Here is a 13380-nt window from a genome sequence, read left to right on the forward strand (position 1 = left end):
TTAATGGTGTATCACGTTTATTAAGTCATAAAAGCAAACTAATTGGTGTACAGAAGCGTGACAATAGGTCAATTCAACTCCCCTTTCCATACTTAATTCTTTTCTCTCTTCTTGGTGTAGCTTGACTTCTCTCTCTTCGACCTGCTTTGCTAGGAAAGGCCACACACTAGACTACAGCACCACAGAAAGTACAGTTACATTTATTTTTTTTTAATTACTTGGCTTTAAATACCTTTGCAGACCACCTCTGGGTGGTGCAATGAATTGCACAGAAGCCTTCCCAACTTAACAGTGAGGACACAATACATATTTGGCTATCTGATGATATGCTATGCGGTATCAATCCAGCTGGATCTCATGCACGTCCATACAGATGACAGCCGGACAAGAACCAGACATAGCACAGCCACTTCACCTTCTCAGAAGAACCGACAGCCTTGTACATTCAAAGTCCAGGGTTAACGACAGCTGTCTCTAGTGGACTCAAACTACCCAAAAGCCATAAGGAGCAGCTTTGTCACCTGAAGTCAGTGCCTTACATACAGCTCCTGATATGCTCACATCAATCTGCTAGTCCATTCCCCAGCACAGAGGGCTTCAGTGTCCTACGCTTAGGCAGCCAGTGTCCTATATCCTGGGTGCAGACCCAGTGAATCCTTTCTAGCAGGCTTATCCCATGTTATACCTAGATTCCCAGACAACTCTCAAACTATTAGCATTGACCAGTCTGGCTCACGATTCTTTTGAAAGCCTGAAGTAAGTAAATTCAGTTTAGTATTCTTCCCACTTAAAAAAAAAAAAAAAAAAAAGTCATTAATATTGTTAGTATTTTGAAGCTCAATTTTAAAATAGAAAAACAAAGAAGAAAGCTGCACATCACCTTGCCTAAGCTTGTAATTCAAGCATAATATATTGGCAAGCTTAAAAGCAATTGTTTTGTTACTGATTTGATTCCAAATATTTCACTTTCTTTTTTTACTTTTTAAAACCAATGGCATCTCTGCAAGCTTAGCAAAGTGAGTGCAACATATCCTCCAATATAAACTGTTTATTTTCTTCACAAACTCCTTAATGCTAAAATTAGTTTTCCTTTAACATTCAAAAATATTGGTAGTCCTTTCAGTCACCTCCATTTCATGGAGTTACTCACCTCACAAATAAGTTTGAAGACATGTTGGATTGCCTTAGGAATAACGCCTACACAATCTTCGTTCCCCATCATGGTGTACGTCTTCCCTGAGGAGGTCTGTCCATAAGCAAAGATGGTGCCTAGGAAGATGATTAAGTCTTACCGACTATTTCCAAACTGCATTACAAATAGGATTAAAACACAGTTGTACAACCTACCGTTGTATCCTTGCACGGCTGATTGTATAATTGGAACAGCTACACCTTCGTACAATTGCTGTGTGTTGTCACTTGAGTGAAAGACACGATCTTAAAGAAAAAAAAAAAAAAAGAAAAAAAGCATTTAAGAACATTGCACTGCAAATCAGAAACAAGCCGTCATCTTATTCAGCAATGCTGACTTCAAGTATTGTATCATGGACAGGGCCTTTACAGGATGATTTAAACATAAAACACAGTTGTGTCATTACTGTGCCAGCCTTCAGGAACAAAAGATTAAACCCAACACCAAAAGTGATGATGCAAAGACAACAGAGCCTCAAAGAAACTAAGAATGACAGATGCAGTCGTCCCATTGAACCCTAAAAACGGTTAAGGCTGATCTATGTATCAGGACTGTAAGCCTGACAAGACAGGCTACTTGTTAATGCTGTAGCTTGGGCCACGTTCACCTGTATGCTGTGGTAAATCGTGTCTGGAGGCAGTACGGTGGAGCAGCAGGAAGATGCTGAAAGCAAAAGGATCTCACGTGCACGGCATCCCAATGCTCTGGGCTCATCCCAATGCTCTGGGCTCAGCGCAGCCACTTGTCACTGAGATGGGAGCACTACAGAGGGCATCTGCCACCTCGCTTGCAGATCAACAGCGCCCAGCTCCTGCGCTCCAAAAACACCCCGCAGTGCAGCCCAGCACAGGGACAGGCACCGAGAGCAGGACGTTGGTTCCCCAAGGAGAATTCCTGGTCAGCACTGCCACACAAACACCACACCCGAAGCATGACGAGCCCGGGCACAACAACACGAGCCACGGGCAGCAGTGCCAGGACGCATTGCAGCCGCACATCCCGCAGGCCCGCGGCAGCCCCAGCTGCTCCTTCCCACACACTCACCGTAGCTGAAGGCTCGGGCACCGCTCACTTCTGAGACCGTGTTCCCCTCGCTCCTCCAGTGAGGCGCCGCCTCGTCCCCCAGAGCGCTCTCCCTACGAGACAAAGCCCCCCGCTAAGCTCACCAGCTCCACCCGCACCCGCACCCCCACGCCGCCCAGCCCCTCGCCCTCACCTGGCGAGGAGCGGCCGCAGCCGCACGCAGACGGTAACGGCCCCTTCGTCAGCCATCCCCGCGGCGCCTCAGGAGCCGCCTCAGGAGCCGCCTCAGGAGCCGCCTCAGGAGCCGCCTCAGGAGCCGCCTCAGGAGCCGCCTCAGGAGCCGCCTCAGGAGCCGCCTCAGGAGCCGCCTCAGGAGCCGCCTCAGGAGCCGCCTCAGGAGCCGCCTCAGGAGCCGCCTCAGGAGCCGCCTCAGGAGCCGCCTCAGGAGCCGCCTCAGGAGCCGCCTCAGGAGCCGCCTCAGGAGCCGCCTCAGGAGCCGCCTCAGGAGCCGCCTCAGGAGCCCCTCGGGCCCGTCCCGCAGCCCGGGCCCGGCCGCCGCCGGGTTCGAACGGGGCCCGAGGCCGCCTCTTATTGGCCCGCGCCGCTGCTGCCGGGGGCGGGGGCGGGGCTGAGGGGAGCCGGGAGGGGGCTGAGGGGAGGGGAGGCGGAGGAAGGAGGCTGAGGCGGCTCCAAGGAGCCCACAGAACCCCCAGAAATGAGGCATCTGAAACTCACATTGAAGTTGGGCTCGTTTACGCTTGGTTATAAATCAAGTCTCAACTCTGACTTTAGTAACATAAAAGAATATCTGTAAAAGGCGAGTAAACAGCGCTGGGTGTGCGGGGAGTCTGTGCTCCACCAACACGCACACACAAACATCAAACATTCCAAATATTAAATAAATAAATATTAAATAAAAGGCATTGCTTTACATAATAACCCGAGTATGCCTATACACACGTACAATCAGGATAGGTGACTGTGAGGAATGTGTTAACAATTCGTGTCCATAAAGAACAGTCCTGTCTGCCTCTGGGCCCTGCACTGGCAATTTAATTCTTGAACCACAGACGCAGTGTGTCCCAGTCTCCCCCTCACTCTAGTCAATTTATCAAGTCTTCAGAAAATGCTCCTCAAATTTATGAACCTGTTTGCTTTTGCTATTCCAGACTTCTAACAGTTACAGCCATTTTTCTCTCTTCTTCCAGATTAACTTAACACTGCTCTAGGTGTGACTGTCCCTGTGAATGGCTGGTGAAGAATGTTTTAATTACTGGTGAAGTGTCAATAAGAAAGCTATTTGTGTTTGTATGAAGTCTTTGATGTCTGGAGGTTTCAGAACAACTGATAACAACTAGTGAATGTTATGGGATACTCTGCAAACCTCTGGTATCTGGCCTGGTGGCCAAGAGATTAAGAAGAAGAAAAAAGAAGCTGAAGGATGGCTGGGAGACAAGACCTGCAGAAAATGTTCTATAAACTTGGGACAGTGCCAAAGGAGTACAAAGGGAAGGACGAGAAAAAAACTTGGAGAGGAAGACTACGAGCCTTCAGCATGAAAGACCCCTAGAGACCCCCAGAGGAGACTGATGCGCATGCTCCAGTAGGAGGGACTGGACCCCGGAAGCTAATTATAATAATCTGTTTTTTGTTAGAAGTAGTAAGGAATATGTATTAGTCTAGGAGCATAGAAATCAGCTGCTTGATGTAACTGGTGTGCGTCCTGGTGGAGCGGAGACTCCCGGTGCACCCAGCGCTGTTTGCTTACCTCTATTCTTTTATATTCTTTCAATAAATCCTATTTTTATTTAATCCTAATTTGAATCCTGAGCGATTTCTAACAGAGCATTGCTTTACATACTAACCCAAGTATGCCTATACATACGTACAATCAGGATAGGTAACAAACAATCCTTTCAGTTCCATAACAGTCTCCGTTTTCCATTCTTCGGGCCTTTTGTATCCCGTTCTTCCCGGATCGAAGAAAAGCCTATCCATCTCCTTTTCAACGCCAATAGGCCTGGGCCAAAAGGCACGTTCAGGTCACCAGGAGGCGGAACAGCAAAGGCCTTCGATGGCTGTGGCAGCAGAGGGGCCGATGGTGTAGCAGAAGGATCAGTGAAGGAGCCCGCAGCTCCCTCACTGTCTGGCAAATCCCACGTTTCTGACTGTGGTCCCACAGGGCTCTTTAAGGCCTCAGAGACTGCTCGCCAGGTGCCGAGCAATCCCACTGCAACCTTATCATTTTTAGTTGCAGAGTCCCACACCTTGACCTCAGTTTGGTCCCATATTTCAGGCTCGTAAACTGTCCAATAGTTAATAAGGAGAATAAGCTGTAAGGTTACCAGGACAGTCTCTGTTCCTAAGGACGTATGATTCCCCATAATGCACAACTGCTGACCAGTGAGGGGCAGCTGTGTGCACGGCTCCGCTTCTCTCAGCTCGAGCTTCTCTCCAGCTCCAGTGCACCAATTTCCAGTGACTTTCTGTACGAGCTTCTCTCAGCAGTTTGCTGAGTTTGGCCGAACCGATCTTCATGAGGCGATCAAAGTGCCTGTTCCCGTCCTGGTCTCCATTCTGCCAGCCTGTTCCTCTTCACTTCTTTTTCCTGCTTCTTTATTGATGACATAACTTCATCGTGTTGCCTTTTTCTTTTTTATCTTGAGGGCAGTTTCCCCTCTTATACCTTTCACCCCACAGCAGTTCTTTTCAAAACAACTTTTCATTGGTCAAACAACTTTGAATGTAACAACAGCAGCAAACACCCAGAAACTTCCATGCCTCAATGGCTGGAGAACAAGAGAACCTGGAGACTGCATGGAGTCTCCTGAATCACCCTTCTTTCTTCCCTCTAAACTCTTTTATATTCCTTATGGCCTGGTCGTCAAGAGTCAAATGTTATCTCAGTCACGGGGTTTTCCAACCCCCATGGCCACATTCCCAAATCTCCCCCTTCTTTATTAATATCAACCATTTTCTCGACACGAATTACCACGCCATATATAACAATCTTTTGGGGACAGGCAGCTGCAAGGAGCCTACAGAAACCCCCCAAAAAAGGCATCTGAAACTCACATTTAAGTTGAGCTTGTTTACGCTCCATTTATTAAAACACTATTCATCTGTTTGGGAGAGGCAGCTCCAAGGAGACTACAGAACCCCTCAAAATAAGGCATCTAAAACTCACATTTAAGATGAGCTTGTTTATGCTCTATTTATTAAAACACTATTCATCTGTTTTGGAGAGGCAGCTGCAAGGAGCCTACAGAAACCCCCCAAATAAGAATCTTCCGCTTACACTGAAGATCAACTCATTTAGGATCCATTTATTAAAACCCTATAAATATTTAATCTTTTCAAGTATTCGTGTTTTCTATATTGTAATCGTGTCTTCCTCTTCATCACCTACTCATTCTTCCTTGTCTTCCTCTTCTTAGCTCTGGCTTTCTCCTTTTTAGCCTTGAAAGCCAGCTCCTCTTCCACTGTCGGGTCCGCGGCCTCGGTGATCTCCGGCCCGTCGGGGTATTCTTTTTGCACTGGCTCAGGCAGTGCAGGTGTATGGTTTTCTGGGCTGTATTTGTGACCCCAGCCAAAGTAGATATTATTAAACTTCCTGAGGGGAAAAAAAAAAAACAAACTGTGAAAAGTTCACACCATCTGCCTGCAACAAAATAGCGATCAGTGCAGATCCTCTCAGGGCTCCTTACTCTGCTGTGCAAATAGAGTGCAAGCTCCCTGGAACACTGTTTAAAGGAACACATCTCTTTCTAGTTGTTGGATTCACTGCGTCCAGCTCTGGGGCCTCCAGCACAAGAAGGATGTGGAGTTGTTAGTGTAGGTCCAGAGGAGGGCCATGAAAACCATCAGAGGGCTGGAGCAGCTCTCCTGTGAAGACAGGCTGAGAGAGCTGGGGATGTTCAGCCTGGGGAAGAGAAGGCTCCAAGGAAACCTCAAGTTGAAAGTTTTCAGTCCTGAAGTATCAAAGCTTTTCAGTACTTAAAAGGGGTCTTAAAACAAAGACGAGGAGAGACTTTTTCTAAGGGCATGCAGCAACAGAATAAGGGGTAATGCTTTTAAAGTGGAAAGAGGGTAGATATAGACTAGATATGAGGAAGAAATTCTTTGAGGGTGCTGAGGCACCAGAACAGGTTGTCCGCAGAAGCTGTGGATGCCCCATTTCTAGAAGTGTTCAAGGCCAGGCTCGTCTACCTGGGCAACCTGGTCTAGTGGGAGGTGCCTATGGCAGTGGGGGTGGAACTGGAGGATCTGTAGGTCCCTTCTAACCCAAACCATTCTATGCTTGCATACCTTCCACTTAAAAATCGCCAAGTGCAAAAAGGATGAATGCTACACTCTGTCACTGTGTGATACTGCAGTATGACTCCAACTTCACCTTAGTAACATAGAGCCATTCCCGACACCCACTCCAGTGCCCATGTAAAGCTTCTAGTGGTAGTGACTGTACTGTGCCTAACAGAAACAACTGAAAATTAGAACAAAAGAAGTAAGCTCATTTGTAAAAAGCACCACAGACCCAAGAATACAGGTTTTAAATCCAGGACTGTGGCCAGGCACTAACCGGACATGTACATGCATCAGTTTTCTGCTAGCATTTCCAAAGGTTCTTCATTTCCAGTCTTGAACACATACTGATGCTGTGCACTCTTAAGTGGCTTTCTCTATCAGTCTCAGAAATAGTTACAATTCAGTCAATAAATTAATAAGAAACCAAATTTGACTTCATTGGGCATGGCTGTGTTCAGCGTATCATCTGTGTTGTAACCATGTCAACTGGCTACTCACGTGCCAGATGCAAAGGCATATGCTCCAGGCCATCGGTGCGACTGAAGGATTGCAACAGCATATTGAGGGATCAGGTTTGTAGAAGGCTGAGCTGTCCAAGCAGGGATGTTTTGAATTCCTGCAGGCAGCCAAACACACGCTACATGAATAAATTGACTTACAAGCCACTACAAAATATTGAGGACTGAGCTACAAGATTTTCACAGAACTCAGGCAACGCTTATATTAAGATGCATGTTAGAAGAACTAAGTCACAAGCAATAAATGTAGACATTGTGTTCAGACAGGTGGTTTGGATGCAGGGGCAGGTATCACATGGATGCCAACAGTCCCATACAGAAAGGATCATGTTCTTGAAATGCAGTAGTGCTCGCTGCTGTTTCTTTTGTCAAGGATTGTTTATCACTGAGGGATAAATTACATATGTATTTCACCCTGATCAAAGAATGGGGAGTAGAAAAATAATTTGCTATGGCTACAGTCTAGTATTTAGGTTTCCATATCACTAGGAGTAGCTGCAGTATGTGCTAGAGGATATAAATTCTTATTTGTATATCTATGCATGTGTGAATATATTTTTATTTTTGTGTGCATGCTTTTCTTCTGCCTATAAAGGTGATGGAAAAATAGCTGAATGTATTTCAGGGGTGAGCTGTCTGGAACTTGCAGTAGCCTGACATATCTGAATATTTTTTCCCTTTATTCTCAGCAGAACTGTTAACTAGTAAACCCAATCATTTCAGTTTTAAGGTCGATTCTGTGAACCATTTCACATTTGATTAATTTTGTAAAAGAATGTGGTTACCCTACCATGGTAAACTGCATTGTTCTGTGAAGCGTCAGAGGCCTGTAACTTCAAATATTTACTACCTAAATGCCAACAATCCCAGTGGCTCTATCAAAAATCATACTCCATGAGGAGTACCTTCGTCTTCAGAGAGTGGAGTGAGAAGGGGAGGTCCTATTTCTTGCTGTAGTTCATCTGGCTCCTCCTCTTTCTCTTCCTCCTCTTCACCTTCCTCTTCTTCTTCCTCTGATTTTTGTGAAGGGTTAATCCAAACACAACGACCCTAGAATCAGTAAGGCAGAATAATAAATACACGCAACAATCAATGAAGAAATGCAAGCCAGTTAAAACAATGGGTTCACACACAAGCGCAAGTGGGGGAAAAAGAAAAAAAGATGTATTCCAGAATTGGGACGTTGTTGACAGAGAGCTGTACGTATCCTCTTGGCAGAGTGCTCTCTTTATCCCTCAGTCATTCCTTATCCCTGCTTACTATTGCAGAATGACCCCATGGCTCTCTGATCAGCTTTCAGCTATTTTGTAGTTTTCAGGTCTTCTAAGTACAATCAATCCATGCCGATACTTATCCATGCTGATACTTATTGGCTGGGATCCTATCATTAAGCAAACATATATTTCAATATTCATCTTGTGAAGAGACAGTAACTTGTTGCTGGCCTTCATTGGGCACAAACATGCTAGCATTGCCTGTCCCTTCCTTGTCAGGCACAGGCTGTGAATATGCACAGAAGACAGACAGAACATCCTGTCCCTGTGCACCTGGGCCCAAGTCTAAACAATGCGCATGAAAAGTCTTACCTTGTACTCTGTATTTCAGTTCAACAATTACTGAACACAGAAGGCACGAGAAAGACCACAGCATCCCATGTTTTCATGCCAAATTATCTTTATGTTTACAGTGAACTGAAGACAGGAATTTAGTTCAATCCTTGCCTGTTGTCAGTTGGGTTTGTATCCTTGCTGGATTGCCAGTTATTGCAAGCTGAGAGACGAACACTTACAGACTTTTAAAGACTTAATGCCTTTTAAAGTCTGCCTTGTTTTTTAGCTACCAGTCAGAGGAACATTACAAAATGTTCTTAAAATTCTAATGGTAACAGATTTTATTTTTAGAACTATTGCTTTGCTGGCAATAAAATTAAACTTTAGTTCCTAGCACTTGCTCTTATTTTACACGACCATTCTTAAGTTGGTATCCAGGAAAGATGACTGACTGCATTAGTAAAACCTCTTTCCAGCACTAACCTGATATAATAAATATTTTATGTTACAATTTTATTTACAATGTTTTAGTTTTAAGTTTTGAAGCTTTTTTGTTTGCATGGTTCACAGCAGAAAGCAAGCAATGGAAGGTAAACCAGAAGAAAACACCAAATAAGTTTTGTTTAGCATCTGAAAGCTATCTGAAGCTATCTGAAATTTAGCATCCTATCCAATAAAGCAGAATTAAAAACATTTCTGTCAAGCGAGGATTTCAGGAGAGGTAACCCAATGTAGAAGAAATAATTATCTATCAAGGCCTAATCCTACATGATTATCTAAAGATAGGTTTGCACCTGAAGATGGAAAAATCATGAAACACGTGTATATTTAGGAACTTTCTAATATTTAAATATGTGCAACACATTTATATATGATAGAACGTTTCTAATACATTTTCTGTAGAAAATCTTTTCAGGCCAGTCCTGTTTCTGGTGAATAGTTCAAAGGGGGGGGGTGAGGGGTTTCATTTACATTCTGAAGCACTACCGTGAGAATGGTATCTGAGGTCAGTGTGGCCTATGGGAGGACCTACCTGCTTTAAAATACTCGGCACATAGTGTACCCACGTGGAGAGAGACTCCACCATTTCAGCCACAGAAAGAGGCTGGAAATCCGGGTTTTCTTCACACGCATCTCTTCCTCCTCCCCCTTCCTCATCTTCATCTTCTTCCTCCGCAAACTGGTAAAATCCAATGGGACAGACGTGGGTTCCTGCTGAGATCCGAGCTATCTGTGCACGCAGGTAGTTGGCCTCATTTCCAGGGAAAGGAGGGAAGCTCACAACAGGGGCATCCAGCCTACCAGTGAAGAACTTCTTGATTTGCCTGGCACAGACAATCTGCGCTGGTGTCACTGGAGGCAACTTCACCCAGGGTTTGCCAGGCTCATTGCAAACAAAGTAGATGTATTTATTAGCCCCGGTTCCGTTTTCTTCTTTTGGGATGACAGGTGGGGGCTTGTAGGTAGACTTTGGTGGCTCATCTTCTTTTTCTTTCTCCTCGTCTTCATCTTCGACTTCACCCAGCCCTTTCTCTCCTTCATCAGGAACTTCTTCTTCCTCCTCTGTTTCCTCCTCCTCTACTCCCTCCTGGAACTGTACTTCAGCTACAATATAGTTCATCTCCAGGCCCAAAATTTTGCCCCAGAAGCGACATGTCTGGATTGGCTGGGCACTAACGAGTTTTTTAAGGGCAAGAAATATGTGATAGTATTCATCTTTGCTCAAGCCAATTCCAGCCTGCTCAAAATAAAAGGCCGTTTCCATCACATTAGGTAGAGGAGTCTCTCCCTAGTAAAGAAAATCGTGAGTTAGAGCTGAGTAATAATAAAATGATCTATTTGAAAGACTGAACAATTTATCTACTGAAAGTCATACTTCACTTTCCTATAGTGCGCTCTCTCAAAAAGCTCTGCTGACATTCATTTACATCTCCCACTATCATTTAGAAAAATTAAAAATGACATTGTAAGGATAAAGAAGAGAACACAGATGAAGTGCAGCTTTTAGAATACAAGATCTCAATTTTCAAATTCACTTTTAATTACTGCAAAGTACAGGAAGAATTCTCACGAGGGATCTGCAAAGGACTTCAGTGCTAGCACACCTTTTCTGTATAAGAGGCCTTGATGCCTGGAAGCAGTGCTGCTGCATTGCCTCGTGTTTGTGGCAGATGCACGTGGGGAAAGCAGAAATAGATTTTATACATTTAGACACCAGGGCAACAATATTTCTCTGCAATGAATGTTGTTTTTTTGGATACTTTGGCATAAAGCTCCCTTCCTTATTTAAGATGGAATCTGTTAGAGCCGGTATGAAATACTGTCCCCTGACTGAAGTCACTAGTAACACCCCAGCTGGATTCAAGAGGGGCAAGACTATGCTGGGAATGAGGATTTTATTAAGTGTTTCCATTTGCTTTATGACCAGTCTCTCATTTCATGGCTGTAGGGGATTAAAACATCCTGCACAACAGAATAGGGAATTTGGAAGAAGTAGTGTTGGTTTCCCATGGAATACCCCTGGCTCTTTCAGGTTTATTACGTCAAAGCAAGGTAGATACAAGTAGGAAAAATTCCCTTCTGAAACATCCCACTTTTGTCCATTTTTTACCATCACAGACTGTAGACTGTTACTGTAAAATTAGTAACAGATGCAATAATGTATTTTCTATCGTTAGGATTTATATTCTATGATGGCAATTCATTTGAATATATCCTGGTAACTTCATATGAAAATCAACGTCTTATTATCGTTTGTTTCCCTTAGTTTTTACAAGAATTCTCTTAATTTTTCTTTGGGTACAAATACTTCCATATATAACCAACTAAATACTGAAAATTTCCCTGGTTAATGAAATGGCTTTTTGATTCTAATAGTTTTTTCTTCTTGTAAGCATATATTATTTTTTTTTAGTTGGAGAAGGAAGGACTGGAACTGCAGCTGGAGCTGGAAGGAACACAAAATTCTCTATCTTACCGTAGCAGTTGTGCACAATATTCTGAAAGAAGTATCCAGAATTACGATTACTTTAGGTAAAGAAATATCAGGTTTAGATAAAGAAAAGAATTTGGGTGGCATATTCCAGGTTGAACAAGCGTATGAGAGATACTGTAAACTTTCCTTTCTATTTATCATCTCCAGAACATCTATGCTTTTAAAAGCTCGGGATATGAGACTTACTGCAGCAACTGAATTCCAAACTAAGTAACCAGCTGTGTTTTCTTCACAACTTGACACGGGACCAACTGAACTGTGAAGAGGGTACATGCTACTGGGGCTGTAATCATTTCATGCAATCACGAGAGGCAATACTATGAGGGAGACCACCACTTCCACCTCTTCTCTTCTGCCTTCCTGCCACCTGCCACCCATCTCTCCAGTATATTTGATATCTATTGGTGCCTGATAATAACTCACTTCCTTTTCGTCTAGTTCTTCATCTCCTTCTTCATATGACTTGAGGAACAAACTTTTACTCCTTTCTGCAGATTCAAACCTCGGAGGCATTGCAGGTTCATCTCGAAGAGTATCCATTTTTTTCCGAAATTGAGCCCACTTCACGTCCTTGCTGATATTCTCAATTATGTCTACCACATCTGTGGGCTGTTCATCCAGGATCTTTGTTAGCGTATTAGCAAGATGATCGTATCTGCCATATGAATATAAGTATTATTACTGACCTACTATTATGGAAGTCTTAGAATATTGTTTTTAATATCGAAAGTAGACGGTAATCACCTGGGCGTCAAAGAAATCGGAACAGTTAGATGCAAAGGGATCATGCAGCATTTGGAGAAATTAGACTTGAAACTAGCCTCTTTGTGATATAATCAAGAGTAGCCTCGTCTTCCATTTTTTGTTTACCCCACATCTGACCAAGGAGCTAAAGCAGAGTTCAAGCCTGGCCTTAATCTAATCGAAGGCTCTTTGAACACCATAAATTCCCTTTGGAATTTGGATTGAAAGGGGCCGGACACGCAGTTATAGCATAGCGATTAAACACTGCATTTATAACATGTTCTGCTTTTCTATACTCTGCCGTCCCTGACAGCATAGCCCTTTACCCTGTCACCACCACTCTCATCCTGCCCCTTTCCTTCTTGTCTCTTTTGCAGACTTACAAGTTGAGGCCAGATGTCGTGCTGCTCGTCAGCAAGTAGGCTTTTGCATTCTGCATTGCCAGCATTCGGGCTTCGGGATCTGGTACTGGATCATCGTACGGGCTGTATCCTGGCTGATAGAGCCCGTAACCGGGCTCGTGTGGCTGATAGGGGCCATGCCCATCCTCATGGGCTTGGTAAGGCTCCTGTCCTACTCCGTATGTCTGACGGGCACTTCTTGGCTCCTGTGTTTGGCAAGGGTCAAATCCCAGTGCTTGCGACTGATCCGCGCTTTGGCTCGCCTCCTGCGAGTCCTGTCCCTCTGCATACAGCTGGCTGAATCCTTCTGGCACCTGGTGCTCAGGAGAGGCTTGTTCCATCCCCTGTGGGCGATACCGAGTTAGGGTCAGCAATTTATAGGGTGCCCGGCCGGCACTGTCCCGTCAGCAGGGCTCTCAGCAGGGTACTGAGGGCGAGACCCTCCTTCACAGCCCCCACCCCACCTCCTGGCGTTCCCGGGAACCTGCTCCCGCTCCTGACTCCTCAGGAGGTGACCGCTCGGGGTCCTCCTGGGGCTGCCCGGGGCTCTCTCCGGGCTCCTCGGGAGGCTCGGCCGTGGCGTCCATGAAGCGGCCGCCGTTGCCCGTTGCCAGGGCCGCGGGGCCCGGAAGGGGTGTGCCCGGCGGCAGGG

General features: G+C 44.9%; 2 protein-coding genes across 9 annotated transcripts in view; both read right to left on the reverse strand.

The window, feature by feature from the left end:
* Positions 1-2620, reverse strand: part of LOC101799998 (centromere-associated protein E) — a 33148-nt gene extending 30528 nt beyond the window's left edge. For 6 of the 8 annotated variants that reach the window (XM_072036947.1, XM_072036950.1, XM_072036948.1 and 3 more), the window contains exons 1-4: positions 2409-2620; positions 2237-2328; positions 1348-1437; positions 1151-1269 (exon numbers count right to left, since the gene is read on the reverse strand). In XM_072036947.1, coding sequence (XP_071893048.1) covers positions 1151-1269; positions 1348-1437; positions 2237-2328; positions 2409-2464 — 357 coding nt within the window. In that variant the 5' untranslated portion in view covers positions 2465-2620. Of the gene's footprint in view, positions 1-1150; positions 1270-1347; positions 1438-2236; positions 2329-2408 lie in introns of those variants that run through there. The other 2 variants (XM_072036951.1, XM_072036952.1) reach the window with 2 other exon arrangements.
* Positions 2621-5403: 2783 nt separating this feature from the next.
* On the reverse strand, positions 5404-13380 carry LOC119716706 (radial spoke head protein 6 homolog A-like). Its single transcript, XM_038177837.2, has 7 exons — positions 13193-13380; positions 12711-13072; positions 12007-12238; positions 9622-10377; positions 7944-8088; positions 7019-7136; positions 5404-5828 (listed from the first exon to the last, which is right to left on the reverse strand). Exons 1-7 carry the CDS (start codon positions 13313-13315, stop codon positions 5621-5623), a joined length of 1944 nt encoding a protein of 647 aa, XP_038033765.2. The 5' UTR covers positions 13316-13380; the 3' UTR covers positions 5404-5620.

This window comes from Anas platyrhynchos, chromosome 4 (assembly GCF_047663525.1).
Source record: "Anas platyrhynchos isolate ZD024472 breed Pekin duck chromosome 4, IASCAAS_PekinDuck_T2T, whole genome shotgun sequence".
Classification (NCBI taxonomy): Eukaryota; Metazoa; Chordata; class Aves; order Anseriformes; family Anatidae; genus Anas; species Anas platyrhynchos.

What these genes read in the sequence shown, in the direction of transcription:
- LOC119716706 (XM_038177837.2), bottom strand. Translation starts at nt 13,315, where the DNA reads ATGGACGCCACGGCCGAGCCTCCCGAGGAGCCCGGAGAGAGCCCCGGG. An exon ending in ACGACATCTGGCCTCAACTT is followed by an intron (nt 12,239 to 12,710) that starts GTAAGTCTGCAA and finishes TTCATATGGCAG; the next exon opens with ATACGATCATCTTGCTAATA. An exon ending in TGCCGAGTATTTTAAAGCAG is followed by an intron (nt 8,089 to 9,621) that starts GTAGGTCCTCCC and finishes TACTGATTCTAG; the next exon opens with GGTCGTTGTGTTTGGATTAA.